Here is a 21,903-nt window from a genome sequence, read left to right as displayed (position 1 = left end):
TGTCAGTAATTGCCTATATATTTAATTAAGTTAAAAAGCTACATAGTAAGCTTTTGGCAAAAAGTAGGAAATTTCGTGCTATGAGGAAAGAAAGCAAAAGGAAGCAGAAATTGGTAGCATATGACACTATTCCTCACCAAATACACATTTTGATATCCATATGTGTTGGAATGTGAGATTTCATTTCATCATTCTAATGATAAGAACAAAGGCATTTATCCTGAAAGATAAAGCCCATAATAATCTAGATGGCAGTTTTCTTACATTTTTGACCAGCTAGATGGGAATGACTCTACCTATTGTTCACATCACCTCCGACCTTGGCCCCAAATTTAGTAGTTATTCTAAACTCCTCTGACACTCAGGTTTTTGCCTGGGATTTTTCACCTAGCAGGCTAATCATTGTGAAATTATTAAGTGGGGGAAGCAGTAGCTACTTGTAGAAAGTGGTTTAGAAAACTGACAACCATTCTTGTGGTGTCTGTTTTCAATGTTCCCATCCCGTGAATCCACCTTCTGGCTTAATGGCAATATGGCGCTCCCAGCTGTGGTTGCTGTGTCTGGGCTTGCTCATTTAAACTCTTAAAGCTTAAAAATGGCTACCACAACACTGATTTTATTCCATTTCGCTTAGTCATTAACATTTAATGATTACCTTATGTGCTGAGCACAAGGATGGAATATATTAAAAAAAAATAGGAGATGTATTTTCTGGATTTAAGCTGTTCAACTCAATTCCACAAGCACATTGAGGATATACAAGAGAAACATACATTTTCTTTGGTGATGGTGGGTGAGGAGGGGAGAGAGACTTACAAAGGAAGTCATCATCAATTCAATGCAGTACCACAGTGAGCATCTGCTTCGAGAGAAAGAGCATGGGCTTGGCAGCCAGCTAAGTCAGGGTTTAAACCCTGGATTTGCCACTTAGCAGCTTCGTGACCTTGAACACATCACCCTGGCCTCAGTTTCCTCATTTTTAAATTAGGGATAAGAATACTCACTTCTCAGGGTGTGAAGATTAGGAATGCTACATGTAAAATACATAACAGAGTGCCTGATACTTGACAAAAATTCAATAAATAGTTAATATTATTCTTGATAATTACTCCGGCCATCGTACTATACTTCAGCTCTGAGAAGCTAGAGAATGAAGTGGCAGTTGAAGTAGGATTAGTTAAGGTGGGTTTCCACGAGGAGTTGGATTTTGAAACATGTTTGAAAGAACGGAAGTTGTATACTAACAGAAAAGTAAGGAAAGGCAAGTTATAGGATTGAAGGTGGCATGCGGGAGGCGGGATGAGAAAGCATTTATGGAAGATGGGCGCCACCAAGCAGGTCAGCTTGCTTGTCCTGGAGAGTACTTTGGACATGATCAATGAGAAAAGCGATTAGTGCCACGTGGGAGGGGGGTGGTTCAAGGCTGTTTTAAGCTATAGGTAAGTCCTAGAGCAAATTACCCTGTACTTTGTCACCCCAACAGGTAGAATTAAGTTAAAATGAATGTTAAGGACAACTTTGCAAAGGAAAATTTATCACACAAAAGGTCTTGACTCGGGTGACAGCTGGAAGTAGGAAAGGGCCACTCAGCTTCATTTTTGTGATGCTTGGGACAAGCTGTAAACAGATCTGTGTGGAGGATCTTCTGGTCTATCCTCGCATGAGCAGGGAGCCTTTTCCTTTCCCCTGCCTGCTGCTCTCCTGAGTCCTGCAGAACTGTGGCACCTCCTGAAAGGTCCAGGATGCAGTGTGAGTGCCCAGACTTGCCCTGCCCTGGCGATGTTTCTGGTGATTAAAGTTAGTTAGAGACCTCAGTGTCCAGAGAGAAGTGTCTGGGTTTCATTCGAAAGGAAGCAAGGATCTCCGTGATGAGAGTGGGTATCTGAAGACGTCCTGGGTAGGATGACTAGATGTAAACAGAACAACCGGGCTTATTATATGTAGACCAACCAAAGTTCTACCCATGTTAAGCTTGAGTTCAATCTTTCTGAAGGTTAAGGTTTACAATGTAAGGGGTTAACCCAACATTTAAGGACAGTCACACCTGGTAATAATATATATAGCTCAGTTGGCCACTAGTTTACCTGCACTATCAGTGTTAAGAAACAGAATTGTAATTTTCACTGTAAAATTTATTGTCATCGTTGCCTTTGTGTTTATTATAGAAGTCATCATCATCACCATCATCATTATTATTAGTTGTATATTACAGGTCTGTTTCATTGACACAAAGACACAGACCTTTTAAAGGGACAAGTCTTTACTCTAATACTTCAAAACCCTTTGGGATCTATTTTCCCTTCACTAGGTATTAACTTGGGATTAACAAGGTGCCTATTATAGCATTTAAAAACACTGACTAATAGGCACTTCTGTTTATACCAAAGGCCTATTAAATTTTAATTTAGATATATACTGTTAACCTTCTTATATATAAATAAAATACCTTCCCTAAAGAGAAAAAGTAAATCTCATTGAGCTCCCTTGGTGAATACCTTGTATATCTTGAAAACAGAGATAGGGAGATCTTGCAAATGAAAGTACGAGAGGGGGACTCAGAGAGAGGTATTCATTCATTCATTTAATAAATATTTATTGTGGATCTATTATATGCTAGACATGGTGCTAGGTGCTGGGTATACAGCAATGAATAAGAAGGAATTATGATGTTGCTGTAGACCTTGGTTTTTCCACTCTCTGAAATAAGTATATTCATTTTTGATGCTTATATATCACTTTGAGATGACGATAATGCTCACTGACTTTTAAAGAGAATGCTAATTCAATTCCGATTCCACTCACAGTTTGAGGACCTGCTGAGGGCTCGACTGTCAGCTTTACATGTGATTATGCCGTTTGATTTAATAAGAACAGCACCTTATATCTGCTCAGCCTCTCAGAACATCCTGTGGGAAGGAGGGCAGGAATTCACCGTTTGTCAATGAAAAAATGAGGCTCAGAGAGGTCCAGTGAGTTGTCTAAAGTATTACAATTGGTGAGTGCAAAGACTGGGGCTGGAACCCGTTACCCATCTCGATGAAAATATTTTCAGCGATCTCTTTTTTTCTGTTCTAGGCTTATATATTTCTATTCAGAAACTCTGAGAAATAGTTTTCAGAATATATGAGATATTCTCTGACCTACATCAGGGTCTCCATTTTTGTCTTTCCTCACAATTCGTACTTTGTAACAAGTCTCATTTCCTTTTGAAGCTTATGCATCCAGGACAGGCCATCGCTGGTTGCCTGCAGCCGTTTTTTCATCGGAACTCTTTTCTTAAAGATTGCATTTCCTTTCTTTTTTTTTTTTTAGAAAAGTAATAACTATCAATGTTCATAACAGAGATAGTTATTTCAAGAGTTCACAACTATCTAAAAACAAAGAAGCTTTTAATCTGGGAATTTCAAGAGAAAGCACCTTTGCAAATCTTTTGTTTAGTGACTTTTATATAAAGAAAAGGAACTGGAGAATGATATATAAATGCATATTTATATGAGGCAAGTCAGATATGATGTTTGTAAGACTTAGATCATCATTTTTACCTAGATGTGTTTTCTGCTTTTCTACCACCACCCTTCACAGCATCTTTCCCACTTCTTACCCTCCTTCAAATCCTAATTATCTTTCAGCTCAAATCCCACCTACTCTGTAAAAACCTTTCTTGAGTGCTTCAAACAGACGGCAGTTAAACTGACATTACCTTTTCGATGTCTCTTTTTATTGTTCTGTGTAGTTGTCGCTTAAGCTTTTTCTTGTAATTCATTTTTCAAGTCTGTCTCTGCAGATAGATTGTGAACTCCCTAAGGGCAGGCACTTCCACATCTTTTGCATTTTTGCAGCCTCTCTAGCACCTACCATAATGGCTTGTACATAATAGATGCTCAATAAACACTTGTTCTTGCTTTTAGAATTTCTCAGAAGTGAATAAGCCAGCCCAACAGATCTGGATCTTCTAGAAGTTCCAAAAGTCCATCAATCAACCGGCTATCATGTGACTATCATTATGTCAGACATCACGAGGAGGCAAAAAAATACAAGGTCCAGTGCTTTCTAGAGGATTTAGAAATCTCATGGAGGCAATATTTATGACTAAGAACCAGTAAGAGTACAAAACAATTGTGTGCATGTATATCAGATGAAAGATGAAATTGGATGACAGATGTGAAATAAGCTTCCTCGTGACAGGGAACATGTCTTGTTTATTATCTCTGTTCCCAGAATCTAGCACATGGCCAGAGTAGGCCCTCAGAAGGTATTTTTCAATGAACATGTCGGTCTCTCCTCAATCTAAGGCCTTTGGTAGGTGCTTCATGCTCCTCCTGGAACCTGCTAGATTCTGCCCCTCAGGGGCCCTGGCTCCAGGACCCATCGGGGTGTGGAAATAGCTTGAGCTGCTCTTTGTTTAAGGATTGGATCCCTCCAGGGTAACATGGGGCAGAGCCCTCCCTTCATCCTCATGTGGGAAAGCCAGGTCTCCAACGTGGCTACCGTGTAGCTCCATATATTCTGCACAGAGTCTTGGGAAGCCTGGAATTTCCACATTCCTAGGGTACCGGAATCTTGGACATATGTCCACTGGCAGGAGAGGTTTTGCACTATTCTCCTCCCAGCTCCATTTCCCAGGGACTGGCTCTTTTCCTTCTATTCCCAAATGATCCTGTGTTCTGCCTGATGTTCCCAATATTTAAACCCTACAATTCCAAAACTGTTCCTCCATTCTGCTACCCTAGAACCTGGCTCTCATCTCCTGAAGTCTGGACAGGATTTCTCACACTGTTATCTGGAGTTGATTCACAACTGTGGGCCTGTCCTTGGTGCACATTGTCATTTTATTTACTTTTCTTTGGTTCCCGGTCCGCTTTGCTCTTACTATGGCAGCAGGATAAGTTATGGAGCCCAGCTGGGGTCAGAGGGCAAGAATTTGAGATGGACGCAGTCACCTCAGTTTTCTGCCTCCCATGTCTACTGCAAGACATGTTTGTATGTGAGTAATATCATGCATGTGAAAGGGCTTTGTAAACTGTAATATTCTATGCAAATTTGCGATTAACATTGTTCATTTTTTTGGATTACAAATACAAAGCATGCTTGCTTTTAAAAATCAAGTGCAGAGAGCACAAAGAACAAAACAGAACTCACTCTCTGTATTAGTTTCCTATTGCTGCTGTAACAAATTGCCATAAACTTAGTGGCTTAAAGAGTCAGAAGTCAGAAGCCTCACTGGGCTAAAATCAAATGTCAGCAGGGCTTCATTCTTCCTGGAGGCTCTAGAGGAGAATCTGTTTCCTTGCCGTTTCCAGCTCCTAGGGGCTGTCTGCATTCATTGGCTCAGGGTCACTTCCTCCATTTTCAAAGCCAGCAGGACCCTTGTGACTACATTCGCCACTTGGATAATCCAGGACGATCTTCCCATCTCAAGAGCCTTAAATTAATCACATATACATGTTACCATGAATAGTAACAGTCACAGGTTTCAGGGGTTAGGACATGGACATCTTTGCGGGATGCCGTTACTCTGCCTATCACACCCTCAATCCTCCATTCAGAAATAATGACTTGTAACATCTTAGTGTATTTCTTTAGGTTATCTTTGCTCTGCATACAAATATTTTTTTTCTTTTTATAAAATTATCATATGGCATATATGGCTTTGTAAGATGGGTTTTACCTTTCCGTTATTCTATGAACAGTTTCCTGTTAAATATTACTCAAAAACACAAGTTTTACGGTTCTCATAGTATTCAATTCTATTGATGTATCATAATTTGCTTGACAAATTCTCTGTTATTGGAATTTCAGCTATTTGAAATTTTTTACTATCCTTAATAATGTTGTGATTAATATATGTGTACATAAATCTTTGTGATTATTTCCTTGTGATAATTTCTAACAAGTGGACTCTTACTATTATTATTATTATTAAATTTTGAATATAAAAATAAGTACTATGAAAGTGTTATTGAAATAAATAATTTTTGAACTGGAAGGTTCCTCAGAAGTCAAACAAGCTAACCTACTCATTTTATAGCTGAGGAAACTGGGGATGAGAGAAAGAAAGTGATAAGCTCAAAGTAATACAGTAATTTAGAAAAAAAGCTAGATTTGATGATTTGAAACTTTAGCGTGATGAAGAGCATTACAAATAAAGCTAAAACACGAATGATAGGATCTGGTATCCAAGTACCGGAGGGCAGGGTGGGGCACAGATGTGGCACGCAAGGAACACGGCAGGCTTGGTTGGGAGATGGGTTACATTGAGCAAATAAATAAATTGATTGAGTAAATAAGTAAATATATCGAGGATAAAGAGGCTCAAGTTTCTCACTGTTGGAGAAGGTATTTATTTTTAAGTGGGGAAAGGGGAAGTTTGGAAAGAATCTTGAGGTATTAGATTGGAATTAGAAATATTGGCAAGAATGCATGTTTTAGAATATATACACTGATAGATATAGAAATAGCTATAGATGCATGCATGTATATATGTATGTATATATGTATATGTATGTGTATATGCTTGTGTGTGTGTATTGTACATATATGATACATGTATTTCCTAGCTCTGTCTACTTACTGAGAGAGACCGGAAGCAATGACCCTCCAGCAGCACTGAGAGTACTAAGAGCCCAGATCTTAATACCATCCTTCACTGAAAGGACCTAAGGCTCTTGGGGTGATCCTAGGTCTGGGGTGAGGAAAGTGTAAGATGACTCTGGAACATCTCTTTGTTCTAGAAAGCAAGACAATGCTCGAAGAATGATGGGTACACATCAAAAGGACACAAGAGCCACCCTGAAGGGTCTCCCACTAGCCAAGTCTGGGGCAATTTAAGCATCAAAATGATGAAGGTGTCAAAATACAGCTGACTGAAGAGAATAGAAACGCACTGGTTCAAACCGGTACAGATACCTACACGCATACACATATAAATGAAAGACGGAGAAGGAAAAACTCTTCCTTGTGGTAGATTGCCAACTAATAAATGTAGAAAGAATGATGGAAATAGAAAATTACTATCATAGCGGTGGTTGACTCAGGAGAAAGTAGGCAATGGATGCAACATCCATTGGATGTTTTGTGGGTAGAAATTTGATTAGGAATAAGATATTGGTTTACTCTTGGAGTACCTTCCCCAAAAATATTACTAATCAATTACAAAGAAAAAAATAGTGATTTTATGGTGGAGAAACATGGCTGGAGAAAAGAGAGAAAAGCCGCAAATGACAGTCAGGGTGAAGATGTTTCCACATATATAACAGTCAAAGGATAAGAGTTCCTTACATAGAAGAGCTTCTACAAATTAACATTTGTATTACAGTCCAACTTAAAAGGGGCAAAAGATATGATAAGGCAATTAAGACAAGCTATATAAATGGCCAACAAACAACAAACAAAATGATGAAAAGATGTTCATCATTACTAATAATCAAAGAAATACTGAGGAAAACAATATAACATTTTTTTCCCTGTTAGACTGGCAAAAATGAGAGGTTGATCATATGCCAGTCTCTTCAGAGGCCCCACAAAGCATGCCAATTAGAAGAGAAATTAAAGTGCTTTTCCCAGTGATATTACTTGCAAAATGGCTAAAGAATATGCCAATGATTTTGCAAATAATCTATTATATACAGAGAGCTAATGTACTTCTTTTGCCAAGGTAGAAATACCCTTTGGTGTGCTCACTGAGAACTTCCTCAATGTTCTACTGAAAATGGTAACACAAATGGCCATATACTCAAGCATTAACAGCAAGGGGCAAGGAGAAGTCATAGAATGGTCAAATCACAGAATCCTGGGGTAATATTTATTTATCCCATCCATCCAACTAATGTCTGAGTTTCTTCTCTAAAAGCTTTGGCACCACCATCCACCATCTGCTAGAATACCTCTATTGTTCATTCATTCATTCTTTCAACAAATATTTACTGAACACCTATTTTGTGCCAGGGCAGAGATGGTGCTGAGAATTGAGTGGGGAGCAAAAAGAGACATAGTACATCTTCTCAGGGGGAGACAGCTTTAATCAGATAACCTTGTAAATGAGTTTAAACTTGTAACTGAGGTAAGTGGTGTGAAGGAGAGGTACATGATGATATGAGGACCTGAAGCAGGGGAACTTGACTTTGTCAGGGAGGTCAGCAAAGGCTTCCCTAAGAAAGTGTGGCTTGAGCTGAAGTATGATGTATGGGAAGGGGGTTAACTGGGTAAAAAAAAAGAGCTAAGAGCATTTCAGGCTGAGAGGCAGCATGTGTAAAGGCCCTGTGGCGGGAGGTAGTATGATGAGAAAGGGGGACTGAGAGAGGCTGGTGAGGCTGGAGAAGAGAAGAAAAGAGGAGGAGTTAGAGTGAGAAAAGGCTGGCAAGGCACATGGGACCAGCCAAGTGAAGGGTGGGACCTTTATCCTGGAGCCTGGAAGGGTGGTAAGCCCAGGGACAGGACCCCCTCTGGGTTTGGAGAAGATCCCTTGTGCTACCGCGTGCAATTCTCCCTATACCATGCTCGAATACAAGTCAGCTGTCCCCACAGTTCCCTCCTCCCTGCTGCCCCAGGGATCACAGATGTAATCCTTCTTTCTCATGACAAGCGTTTGAGGAGGGCAGCCTTCCCCGCCTCCCTGCCACCCGCCTCTTTCACCAGAGGGCACTGCCTCTGTCCTCCCTCCAGCCTGGGTGGATTCCTGACTGCACTTCAGTGCATCCTGTCTCTCTCAGCACGCAGGCCTGAGAAAGGAATGTAAAGCCCATGGAGGACCCAGGAAGGCAAACGGAAGATGATTATTGACCAAGCTGAGAACTGCCCAAAACATAAACTCTTGCTTGGAAATCATCATCTGACTGAAATGGAGAATCGTAAAACTCAGAGTAATGAATATAAAGCAACCAAAGTATATTTACAATGTTGGTGGCCAGAGGATGTCGGGGGCGGGGGTGGGCAGGCCACTTCCCTTTAGACAGAGATCTGGTCACCCAACACTAAGAGAGGAGGAACCGAGCATTTTAACAAATGGCTCTTGTGAAGTAGTAGTGAATTTAAACATTAGAATTTGGTGGGGGGGGAAGCAAAGCAAAAAAGGTTAAAAATTATTTCTCTGGAATATTATACATCAGAGCCACACAGGTTCAAATGAAGACTCTCATAGCTGAAATACTGAATAAATAAAAGGGTGTTGTAGAATAAAAATACATAGGTTGTTACGATCTATAGAAAGTTTAAAAACATGCAAAATGAAACTATATGTTATTTGTGGGTACATCCACGTGTAGTGAAAGTGTAAAGACACGGAAGGGAATCAAAGCCCCAAATGTAAGACAGTGGTTACCTCTGGGAGGAGGAAGGACCTTTCGGGGAGGATCAGCAAGGAGTTCACAGAACTGGAGATGGTACTGGCACTACTTTATTTCTTAGGCTGGGTGTGGGCACACGATGTTTATTATATTATTATTTAGACCTTTTTATATTTATGGAATATTTCCCAATATATTTTTTAAAAGTTGAAAACCTAAGTTGCTGGTGAACTGCTGATAAGAAAAGGAACAGAAATGAGGACGCTTAACTCCTTTCTAGTGATTGATGTTTTGTTTAAGAACAGGCTCTACACAGGTTTGATCCCCGGATGGCATAAAATAGTCTCATGATAAGACACAGCAGAGCACTAATGGGCATAATTGAGGCCCACTCGACAGAGCTCTATGGGATGAGTTACAGTTATTGGAACTTCACCTGTACCCGAATGAGAAGACCCTGGTCCAGTTTTTCCAGACGTAAAGCCTGGTCTCACATGGATTGGCATGGACTGAGTACTGGTGGAATTTACAGAGTCAGCTCATCCGAGGAGCAGTGAATCTTAAAAGCTCCTTCAGATTCCCTGTTGCATAGGTGTGGACGGTATGGAGTCTTTATATATTTTAGTATTTCACGTGGCATCAAATCAAATTACCTGCTGTTCCATCGTCCTCGGATCAATAAAAGTCACCAGGTCTATAGAAAAGTAACCAACCACATTTCTCATTTTACAAGCATTTCCAATCTGGAGGCACAAAGAACAGAGAACTTGGGGATCCACTGAGGTCTGAGGCATGGTGGTACCGGAGGAGATGAAGGGGCCTTCGGCATGAAACTGGTCCCCCGTGGACAGCACCCTGATCTCTCCGTTGGGCTCTATCAGCATGTCCACCGTCAGGTTGGTGATACTTTCTGCAGGTGGGTATGCTTCGACCACGCCTCCTGGTGGGAAAAGCATGGAGTAGATGAAAGGATCTGCTCACATGGACTGTGCCTATTTAGAGCAGGAGGAAAGAGCCCGGGCTTTGGCAGATGGATTTGGGCTCAGATCCTGCATTTGCCACGTCTTATGAGACTCTGGGCAAATAGCTTCAATTCTCTGAACTTCCTTTTCCTCATCTGTAAAATGGGCATAATAAAACCTACCTCACCAGATTGTGGTGAATCTTAGAGATACTGTGTCTGTAGTATTTAGCGCAATGCTTGGCATATACTAGGACCTAATGAATGTTAGTTTTGATTCTGATCATAATTAGGAAGACACCATAAAGATCTTCAAGTCTATGCCCATTCATTACAGAAACGATGAACCTAAGGACTGTAGGCAAATCCCTCAGGGGGATTAACTGCCCATAGTCTACAGTTTGTACCTTGACAACCGGTGCTCTTTCTGTTCAACTTCACTGCCTTTTGAAGTGTTGACAGATTAGGGCTTTTATCAGGCATAAAGGAACACTGACCATTATGTCAGCCAAAGGACTCCTATATAAAGCCAGTTGTAGAACATTTAAAAAAATCTAGAGCCAGGAGATGCTGTGGTTCTTGAGGAACAGGTGTGCTTCCTCCTTGCTAGTAATAAGAGCTTTATAATTTATCATATTTTACCTTTTGTTCTGAATAACAAAAATCATAAAGGCAAATTGGACGCTCAATCACAGAAATAATATGAGACTTGGCGAATTTTGTGGGCTAGCTCAGTGGTGCCCACAAAAATTACATGGCCCTGATTTTCAGCTTTTAGGCCTAATGATAATCTTACAGTATATATCCCTTTTACAGAAAAAATTAAAAAAAATATTATTTGTAAAGAATTAGATAATGTAATTTAGAAGTAAAAACAACTAAGTGTTCCCTACACGAGGCGGCCTCTGGAGCCTGACAGTATTAAGATTAACTTGGCCTGTATTTCACAAATTTGCTGGGAGGTGACCTCTGCCTACAGGCTTTGAACAGCATATACAGTTAAATCCTGAGATTTTAGCAACTCTCAAATGCAGCCATCTGTTGCTTTCTACAAAAGGCATTTTCCTTAAACGTCTATACATTTGGTTGGAGCTGGCCCTAAAGAAAGCTGAATTTCAGAAGGAAAACTGATTTATCTACTTGGTTGGTTTGAGATGTCCTTTTCTTCAAATCAGGCCTGCTAATGTGTGCTGTACCTAAATACCAGTTGTTGGGGATTTTGCAAGGTAAATGCAACAAAATCCACAAAAACAAGCCAAAAAACCTATTGGGCTCTCTGATTCAAATAACTTTGTGGCTTTAGCTGCCACCTATATTTTGAAAGATGGTGCTTCAGTGGAAACACACTGTCCTTTGTACCTACAAGATTATTTTTACTTCAAAGTAGCTTATTTGTATTGTATTCTCAGCATCATGAATACCATCTTTTCACTGTTAATTTTTTTTCCTTTCAAAGCAATTAATTCCTCTTTTAAAAAAATGTATTGCCTTTGATATAATCCTATGACAATGTAGAAATCAAATTGTAGCACATTTTGTGGCCATAAGCACACTTGAGAGAGTAGAAATGAAATGAAACAGGAGATAGTCGAATATGGCAGGAGACGGTGGCCTTAGAGTTAGGAAACCTGGGGGGATGGCCTGGCTTAGTCAGTGAACATTTATGCAGAGCCTGATGTATGCGCTGGGCCCGGAGCTGGGCAAAGGTTTGAAAACACATGACTTACTGGGACCGGACTTTTGAGATGGGCTAAAATCATAGGATCTATCTTCCCATCACCATGTATTTGTTGTGTGAGTTTGTCCTTGTCACTTCCTAGCTTTGAGCCTGTTTTTTCATTTATGAAATGGGCTCAATAAGGCTTGTTCTGCCTTCCATTCATAAGCTCTGTGTTTACAACATGACTGAAAGAAAGGAAGAAAGGATAGAGATGAACAGGAAGTTGAAGCAAAGCCTAAGCTTGTGGTTGTGCAGCGTGGGGGAGACAGTGGACGGGAAATCCGTTTCTAGTCTACAAAGCTCACAGGAAAATAAATAGGTTAGAGGAAGGTGTGCAGGCTGACCTCGGGAGATCTGGAAACCGTAACATCCTGTCCTGGATGAACCTGGAGATCTTCGTGGTCTTCTCCTCTGAACTTAAAAAATCCCTCTTCTTGCGGCCGGCCCCGTGGCTTAGCGGTTAAGTGCGCGCGCTCTGCTACTGGTGGCCCAGGTTCGGATCCGGGGCGCGCACCGATGCACTGCTTGTCCGGCCATGCTGAGGCCGCGTCCCACATACAGCAACTAGAAGGATGTGCAACTATGACGTACAACTATCTACTGGGGCTTTGGGGAGAAAAATGAGGAGGATTGGCAATAGATGTTAGCTCAGGGCCTGTCTTTCTCAGCAAAAAAAAAAAAAAAAAAAAGGAGGATTGGCATGGATGTTAGCTCAGGGCTGATCTTCCTCACAAAAAAAACGGAAAAGAAAAAATCTCTCTTCTTGACCATTTTTTGTTGCAGGTACCTTGTTTTCTTCCATTTATGCATGAGGTTGACTCCGTTTTACTTTTCTGTCAGTGAGTGCATGTGGAAATTTGTAGAATCATAGAAGTTTGGATTTGAGAGGACATTGGAGATCACACAGCATAACCTCTTCCACTTCTTCCCCTCCAGTGAAGAACCCCTTTTCAGCCTTCTTGTTAGATGGCTGGCCATCCAACCTCTTGCTTAAATAATTCGCTAGCAAAGTATTTGTTGCACCCCACAACCCACCCTGCCCAGCCAGTGTAATCCAACAACCAACAGATCTGTCCTTTCCAATGCTGTCTCATACACTGAGCTAAGATGTGTTCCTTCATAAACACACTCACCGCCTCCACCCAAGACTCCTGGATCAACACAGGGGTAGCATTTAATTGGCTCTCCTATGCAATAACAGAGTGATCTGGGTCAAGTTACTTAATTTTTTGTACCTCAGTTTCCTCCTCTATAAAATGAGGGTGACAATGGTACCCACTTTATAGGGTTGTTAGGGGGATCAAATAAGTTAATATACTTATATTTAGAATAGTGTCTGGTGCTTCGTATGTGTTATTATCATCATTGTACTATTGCTGCTAGCATCTGATATAACTTTATTATGATATTATTATATATTAATGTTAATATAATATTATCATCACTTGACGGCAGTGAATAGAGTGGAAAGGTACCTTGCATAATCTGTGATACTATCCTCCTCTTATCATGCATGTGGGTAAGCATATAGGAATATCTGCCTTACACCGTAACCTCCTAGAGAGCAAGGGCATTGCACGGGCGTGCCTCAGTGTCGCACTCCCACAGGGACCTCTGCAACTGGGGATAGGCATCATTCGCTCCATTCATCCCCTCATCCGCAGACCTCCTAATGTTCTCAGAAAATGAGGATAAGTTAGGAGGAGGATGACAAGAGGAATGGAGGCTGGTTTTGTTCCGGGACTGTAGAGGATCCTTATTTAGAAATTCTACCTTTAGAACTGGAAGCGAGACCATTTCTGCTCTTCTAGAAAATGGAAGGGGAAACTAACATTTCTTGAGGACCTATTTTGAGTCAGGCTCCATGCTAGAAACTTTCATATCTGTATTTCATTGAATCCTCCCAAGTAAGTGAGCAAACTGGGCCTCTGAGGGTTTAAGAAACGTGCTCAAGGTCATGGATGAGATTCAGACCCAGGACATCTGATTCCAAAGCCCACACCTCTGGAGCAGTCTGTGGTGCGAAGAAAGGACTGGCATCTTTAGCTACGCATGTCATGCTTGGTATGCTCGGTTCCTATTCACTTAAGAGGCTGAATGCAAGATAAATATTTTGGCAAAGTTTAAAAAAGAAAAAAAAGTCTGCTTGCAGGAGCACTTTTCTAAATCAACACAAGAGATACAAGGTATTTAACTTGGCCCCAGGTTGACCCAAAACTAGAATTCAAGGTTGTGCCCGCTAATCCTCAATAGAAATTTTCCAGTCTTATTTACCTTGACTGAGAAATGTTTGGAGGAATTTCCTCCACGTCGGGAACCGTTTCTCATTGACTGGCTGTGCGTGCTGTGCTAAAATGCCCGCCAGCTCCTCGGAGATCTTCGCCAAAGCTGGCTCCTGCAGAAACAAATTAAATAGAACCACAAGCAATTTTACTACAGAAATGAAAACTGCTTGTGGAGTGATTAAAAACCAGGCCTCCAACAGGCAAAAAAAATGTGGTTACTGTTTACCCAGAGTCAGAAAGCCATTTTGAAATTTTTCTCTACTTTTCCCAGCCATTTCAGCTTTTCATATTTCAAAGTGATTTGGCCCCTAAATATTGATACGAATCATTGTCTTTAAAAGGCAGGCTTCTCTCCAGGCATCAGGATACCCCGGTTTCAGACCCACTGTGGCCTAACCAGCTGAGTGTCCTTGGGCAATGTGCCTCCCCACTCTGGGCCTCAGTTTCCCTTTACATAAAACGTGGGGTTAACTATCTTGTCCCTAAGAGCCTTCAGACCCAAATGATTTTTATTCTATGACCCTAACAGGGCTGACCCTGGGAGAAGTTATGGAGTTGGCAGGGTCTTCCTCTGGCACCTCCATCTCTTTAAGCTGTGCTCTTTCCTCCTTGTTGGGGGGCCTCTACATACTACGACTGTGGGATCAAATTCTTAAACTATGGGCTGATGTTGTAAAGGTGGGATTTTAGGTGGGGGCAGGTTGGAAGAGTGAGGTGGAGAGGGGGCCTGGCCTCAGTCACCTGACATTCCCCACAAGGTCACAGCCTCATCTGACCAGATGTGAGGCTGGCCCCACATCATCATAAAACAACCCCAAACTACAGAGCCTCCTGTCAAAATGGAAACAGTAGGAAACCCTCTGATAAATAAGAAGCCTGGCTTTTTGATATAAAAAGCCTTGGTTTGCCAGGACATTTTTTTTTTTTTGGCTAGTCTTAGACAATCTAAAACTCTCTTATTTTTTATCTTTCTGCCAGAAGTAGGGCAGGGCACTAGATATAAGACCATTGGATGGGCAGAGTTCATATTCAAAATATGAGACACTGACAAGAAAAACTCAGGCTTGCTTTGGGTTGCTGGGGAAATTCTCAATCTATGAGTGAACACTCCGTAACTCAGAGGAATCGGAAGAGAATCAGCTTTGGCAGGCGGAACTGGAGGAATCTTAGAAATAATCTGTATACTCATTTATTTCCAATTTCCCTGACATTAAGACGTGATTGTCCTCTTTCCTCCACCCCCACCCCACTTAGCTCCTTGGAGCATCTGGTCCATTCTGGCTCCAGTGCCTTCTGATAAACTACAGTAGAAGACAAACATCTGAGAGTATGCTCTAGGCAGGTCCAAATAATCTGGATAATTTTTGAAATACCCAGAAAATACTGGTGGGAGAGTCTCATTAGTTAGCTTAGTAAGTGCTTGACATGTAAAACACAAATGCGATGAGAAAGGGGGAGTGCCCCGGCCCACACTGTTCAGGGTGACTCCCTGGGAGAGGTCCGTTACGAGGGGCTGGGGAAGCTGGTTTAGGCATCAGGCCTCTGCCTTGGGAGGTGGAGGCAGGGAAATTGCTGTCCAAGCAGTGGGCCTTCCCGCTTCGTATCTTGCCCAATGTATGTTTCCTCTGCTCTTTACCTTGCATTCCCTCCTCTCCCCAAAGCCCCGCATCTAAATCATAAACAAGCACACAAAACACGCGGTTCCAACAACCTGGACCCCCTCTTTGTTCCTTCTTTGAGTACTGACCTCAAACCCATCTTTCTTTTGGTTTTATACTTGCTTCAGTTAAAACCATTCTACTCTATTGAAGAAGACCAATTGTCCGTGATTCATGAAGTGCCCCAAAGTGGGACGATGAAGCATGGCTGTCGATTCCCATCCTGCTCGGAAAACCAAGTGTCCAGGAAGGAAGCCTCGCAGGCCAGGCCCTTTCCCTGTGGGGACAGTGGAGACTTCCTCTTTGTTCTGCCTTGATTAAAGGGCCTTTTCTGCCCTGCTGCTGAAAGGTGTTGAACCACCTACCCAGTGATCTGCTATGTGGCCATTCACATCAAGAGATCAAGCAGAAATCATTCATTCATTCACTCACTCTTCCATATATCAAGAAATTACAGGTACTTTAGAGTATAAGAAATCATAGAGACAGACAGTTGAATGGTGGTTGTTGGGGGCTGGGGGGAGGAAGAGGGGGAGCTAGCATTTAATGGGTACAGAGTTTCAGTTTTACAAGATGAAAAGAGTTATGCAGATGGATGACGGTGATGGTGGCACAACATTATGGATGTATTTAATACCACTGAACTGTACACTTAAAAATGGTTAAGATGGTAAATTTTATGTAATGTGTATTTTACCACAATGAAAACAATTGGGAAAAAATTATGGAATGTCGGGCCTTTTAAGTAACTGACTAGGGGAAAAAAGTGTGTGTGTTTTAGATGAGTAGAGATGGAGAGGAGCCAGTGAAGGAACAGGTGGAAGTCTTGCCACCTAAATCTTAAAACTAGATCTCCAACACTTTGAGGATTAAGTTGAAGGTTCTCAGCATGACGCACGCAGAAGGCCTTCTGTGACTGGGTCCAATTCCTAACGTAGCCTCACTTCTCTCCTCTCCAGCTCCCGGCTTCGCCCCAAACTGCCCTGGCTCAAGTTCTTTCCTCTGCCTTTCTTCCTCCTCTTCCTCCCCTGGCTGACTCCTCCTCATGCTTTCTGAGTTAATTCTGGTCACACCTCCTCCAGGAAGCCTTCTCTGCCACCCTAGTTGGAAGTGCTTTCTCCAGGCTGTCTAGCTCCCTGGTCGCTCCTTAATGGCATGGTCAGTGGCTTTGAGCTAAGTCTCCCCAGACCTCCGCATAGGGAACACTAAATGTCTGTGGAATGAATCATGGTGGTGGTAAACATAGGGACCCAGCCCTGAACAGCTGAAGTTACAGAATCAGAGAAAATGTGAAACCTCTCCACAGGCTCCCTCCTTGCTGCCCAGGAACCTACCTGGGGGGATGACCACTTAAGAACCATCAATTCTTCTTGGCTGGATTTTATGGGATTCCCTGCCTCTGAGGAGCATTGGGAAGATAAATGAGGTGACATTTGTGAAGTGTCACCTCAGATGCAACATGCTATGTGAGGGCCAATAATTAACTCATAAGGTTGCAGCTTGTGTGAGGCATCTGGACACTGTGCCAGGCTGCCGCCACTGCCTCTGCTCACACAGCCAGCCATTCTGCCTTGGTCCACAGTGTTTACACTGTGCACAAAGCCACAGCAAGGGGGTAAGTTTCCTAGAGGAAAGTGTGCTGCGGGAATCTGGAGGATGAATTGTGTCCCATCATGAGAAGTACACAGCTGAAGGCACTGGTGGGGTAACGTTCAATCAGGGATGCAGAGACACACAGAGGCAGCTTGGGGCCATGATTAACTCTCTAAGAAAAAGATATGGAGAGGAATATGGAGGGAGTATTAACTGTTCAATTTATTTCTTTACTTTGAAAGCATCTGATGGGAAATATAAGGATTATACTAAGAATGGCCTTGCTATCAATGAAGAGAGAATTGCCCCCAACCCGACAAAAAAAAATACAGCAGGACCTGTGGCTCATACATTCAGGAAAGGGCAGCAAACTGATATTCTGTGTAAGAGCTTCATTTTATCCCCCCACCCCCTAAACGACCCTCAACAGCACAGTGTCTGCTGGGGACTCAGAAGCTGCTTGTGAACTGGCAGGTGAGGCCAGACCTCAGATCTGGGTACAAAGGACTCCGTCACAGCAGTGGTGTGACAAACTAAGATCACCCTCTTCCTTAGGAGCAACGATGGCTCAATGGTCACAGAGGGCCTACTGATGTCAGATGCTCAGTTTTGGGGGCAGTTTCTGCTTTCTAGTGATTATCATTTTGCATAGTTCAAACACAATTACCACAACTTTAAGGGCAGATGCTGGTAAAGGGAGGTCTGTAGCTATTCAGGCTTATTCTGTTCAGAATAAATTTGAGTGCACGCACACACACACACACACATACACACACACACACACACAAGCATGCCAGGAAAGCCCGTAAGTTGCTGTGAATCATCAGAACAGTGTTCGTAAAGCACTTCCTCCTGCCACAGCAGGCTCACGTTCGTTCTCTCAGTGGGTCCTCACAGCCACACTCCGAGGGCGGCCAGCACAGTATTACTTCTCTGCTTTACAGATGGGAAGCAGAGGCAGCTAGAGTGAAGAGGCTGTGTAAGACCACTTCCGAGTTGTCAGACTCTGTTAGTGGGTGATTTTCAACACATGACTGAAGACAGAAAACAACGGAGTTGGGGGAACCACTGCTAGTTTGCTTCTTCCCATCTTTTTCACCCTCCCAAAGTATATGTATGTGTATATGTATATGTATACGTATATGTACACGTACATCTATATCTACATCTACATTTATATCTCTCTCTATATAATGTCTGTTATAAGCCAGCAACCGGGGGGCATCTTCTCTACCTTACAAACTTGTGAAATGAGTAGTTAGAAAGTTTCTTTTCCGTGAGTCACATCAAGGCGATGGACTACGGAGTCCATGTGCCAGAGATCCTGTCATCCACATGAGCAGGTCATTTAGAGCTAACGACTCTGGGGGTATGGTAAGGAAAGTATATACCTTGTGGATGATAAACAAATGTTAGGAAAATTCACTTTGCTTTTTGCAAAAAATCAGAATTCCAGATTTTTCTTTCCATCATGATTGCCCTGCCTCTGGCAATGCACGTTAGCTGCTGGCCTTTGTGGAGCTGATGACACTAGAGCAATTCCCATCCGGGAGAAACTTCAGCCCCATCTGTGCCACTGCACAGCCTTGTTACTCTTTGTCTAGTATCCACATTTACCCCTCAGGGTGCATCGACAGTAGTCATGACCTTGGAGAGTTCCAAGATATCCGCGGAAGGCATAGGGCCTCCATCAGCCTGACCAATGCATCCTAGAAAGTCTTGTCCACCAAGCATGGGCCTCGCCTCTCAGCTCTCTCTCTTTTTCTATCAAGAAAGTGTAATTTTGAAGGAAGAGATATTTGACTGAAGGAAATTCAGGATATCTCAGGGGAAGCCGCTAGCACATCCAATTTAATACTGCCCTCAATGACTGAAGCTACTTCAAACTCCAGAGAGTTAACTTTCCCAAGTACATTCTATGTGTGTGTGCGTGTGTGTGTGTGTGTGTGTGTGCATGTGTGTAAGTATATTGAGGAGGATGGGAGAGGAAGAAGAAAGAATACGAATTAGAATGCTTGAAATATCAATCCCACCAAAACTCATTTTATTTAGAAGTTTCTTTGCTGGATCTGCAGTGATGAATTAAGTAAAATAACTTCTTGGCTAATCTTCTCCAATCGCTCACCTCAGACATTGTTTGGTGGTTTTCAAAAGAGAAACCAAGGGACCTACCCTGATCATTGTGCTTTATAGAGGCTTCTGATATCCCTAAATGGAGGAATGGAGGGTGTCATAAGGTCAGGGCAGGACAATGACCTAAAAAACTAAGCAAGACTGTCAGTGTTGAAAAGGGCCATAGGGACCATCTATGACAAAGGGATCATGTAACAGAAGAGGGAATGGGACTTCTACACTCACACAGTGAGGCCGCAGGAGCTCTCTGGCTGCCTCTGACTCCAGGGAGCATCCTCTCCACCACCCCTGCTGCCTCTTTCAGAGGATAAAGGGTGGGGTATCATGAAAGGTGCTCAGGATTTGAATTGGCTATTGGCACAGAGATGGAGAGAAGGGAGGGATTCCAATTGGAGGGTGAATTTAGAAAGGTTGCTTTGCTATGCAGAGGATAACATTTTACCACTGTAGTCATTTTTTAGGTAAAATAATTGCTCTCACTTATTGAAAGTTTATCATGTGGCAGGCCCGTGCCAGGGTTTTTTTTTTTTTTTTTAATATTTATTATCTCAAAGCCACTCTCTGAAGTAGTTATTATCATTCCCATTTCATGTCACACAGCCATCAAGTAGCAACCTGGGATTGAAATCCAGTTGCTACCAGTATGCCATAGTGTGATGGGATCTGTGTCTGCAACTGCCATCAGTGGGCATAAACGGTCAATCTGGGTCAGATTAGATCACCCACATGTGATGGTAAGTCTGTGCTGTCAAATTTATGAAGAAATGGTAGTGTGTGTGTGGACATCTGTTGTTGGCTGCCTAGCATCTTTGTCCCCTCATTCAGGGTAATGATGTCCCAAATTTCCTTTCAGGAACTGCCCCCACCCCATTCTTAGCTAACAAATGGATTGAGAGTGACTCTACCCTCAGCTCTGAGGGTGGGCCCCCAGTTAGCAAAGTCATAGCTTGGCCACAGTGATTGGTTCGGGATGGGCACATGACCCAATTAGGCCAATCAAGTGTTAGGAAGCACTTGCTGGGGCCTTCTGAGAAGGAAACTTTATGCTCTTCTGAGAATGCTAGCTGGCTAGATGTTCTTTCTTCCTATTGCCTTGACCAAGGGCAAGCCCCAGAAGCTAATGGCAGCCATCTTGCAACCCTGAGGACAGCCAGCCTTAGGATGGAGAGACATGAGCGGTACAGAGGAGAGATGGAAAGTAACTGGGTGCTTCGTGATATTGAGCCACTGGATTAAGCCTGGTCTGAAGCCAGACCCATCTTCGGATTTTCAGTTAGCTGAGATAGTACATTCTCTTTGTTTTTAAAGCCATTTTGAGTTGGATTTTCTGTTACTTGAAGCTTAAACATTTCAAACTGATACAAATGGGTGGGCCAAACAGTGTACCCACAATCCAAGATGGACATTTTAAAGCCAGCAAATGCTGTGCGTTGGTTACTCTCATTCTGCAAACCGTAGTGAAGTTTTCACTCATTCGTCTCCATTAAGATCATTAGAAAGAGTCCCTCTTTAGAGTGCAAAAATATGCTGAGAGGATGAAGAAAAAATGAAAATGTCTTCAGCAAGTCATAAACTACTTCCCACACCTACTTAAAGTTTAAGGACTGCTTTAATACTCCATGTTTAATTGTTAATTGAGAATTTAAAAATCAAAAATGCCAACTTTGCCTTCGATGAGATGGAAAATTATGCTGCTGTAGAAGGTAACATAATGTAAAACAGCCAACATTACCAAGGCACACAAATGTTTTTGGTATGTAAAATTGCTTTGTAAAATATTTGCTCCATCTGCTGAAAGCGGCAAAGACAATTTTCCCTTGATAGCTAATGGCCCATTTCGGCTGTGTGGCAAGTGATTCGCTGCGGTGGCGGCTCTCATTAAACAGAATGGTGAAAACGCGGTATATAATTCCATACTTATGTAGCATTATCCACTCGCTGCTTCTCGAGGAGTCTGTCCCTCATTATCGAGGCCTCCACCTTGCACCAACGTGCAGGCCTAGCAGCCGGTCTGACTTGAGAAGTGTTTTGTCCAACTGAGGCACATATGTCGCGCCTCCATTCCAAAGCTCAGCACAACTGCTTCGCCCCGAACAGAAACACTGGAAAGGTTCATTCCCTTTCAACTTTCCAGCACTTAAACTGCTGTTTCTTTTTCCCCCTCACCACAGGGGGCCATGGTTTTCTTTCCAGGCTCACCCTGTCGCACTGCATGCTGGGAGTTTCAATAGATAAAGATGAAGCGTTTCTTGAAATTCTTAACTGAACATTG

The 21,903-nt window shown here is 42.4% G+C and overlaps 1 protein-coding gene across 2 annotated transcripts in view; it reads right to left on the bottom strand.

Moving 5' to 3' along the window:
• Positions 1-21,903, bottom strand: part of IQCH (IQ motif containing H) — a 193,694-nt gene that overhangs the window by 38,657 nt on the left and 133,134 nt on the right. For both annotated transcript variants that reach the window (XM_058541925.1, XM_058541926.1), the window contains 2 exons: positions 14,237-14,357; positions 9,935-10,221 (listed from right to left, as the gene is read on the bottom strand). In XM_058541925.1, coding sequence (XP_058397908.1) covers positions 9,935-10,221; positions 14,237-14,357 — 408 coding nt within the window. The remainder of the gene's footprint in view (positions 1-9,934; positions 10,222-14,236; positions 14,358-21,903) is intronic.

The sequence above is a fragment of the Diceros bicornis genome, chromosome 5 (assembly GCF_020826845.1).
Source record: "Diceros bicornis minor isolate mBicDic1 chromosome 5, mDicBic1.mat.cur, whole genome shotgun sequence".
NCBI classification, from domain to species: domain Eukaryota; kingdom Metazoa; phylum Chordata; class Mammalia; order Perissodactyla; family Rhinocerotidae; genus Diceros; species Diceros bicornis.
This window is presented reverse-complemented; position numbering and strand designations above follow the sequence as displayed.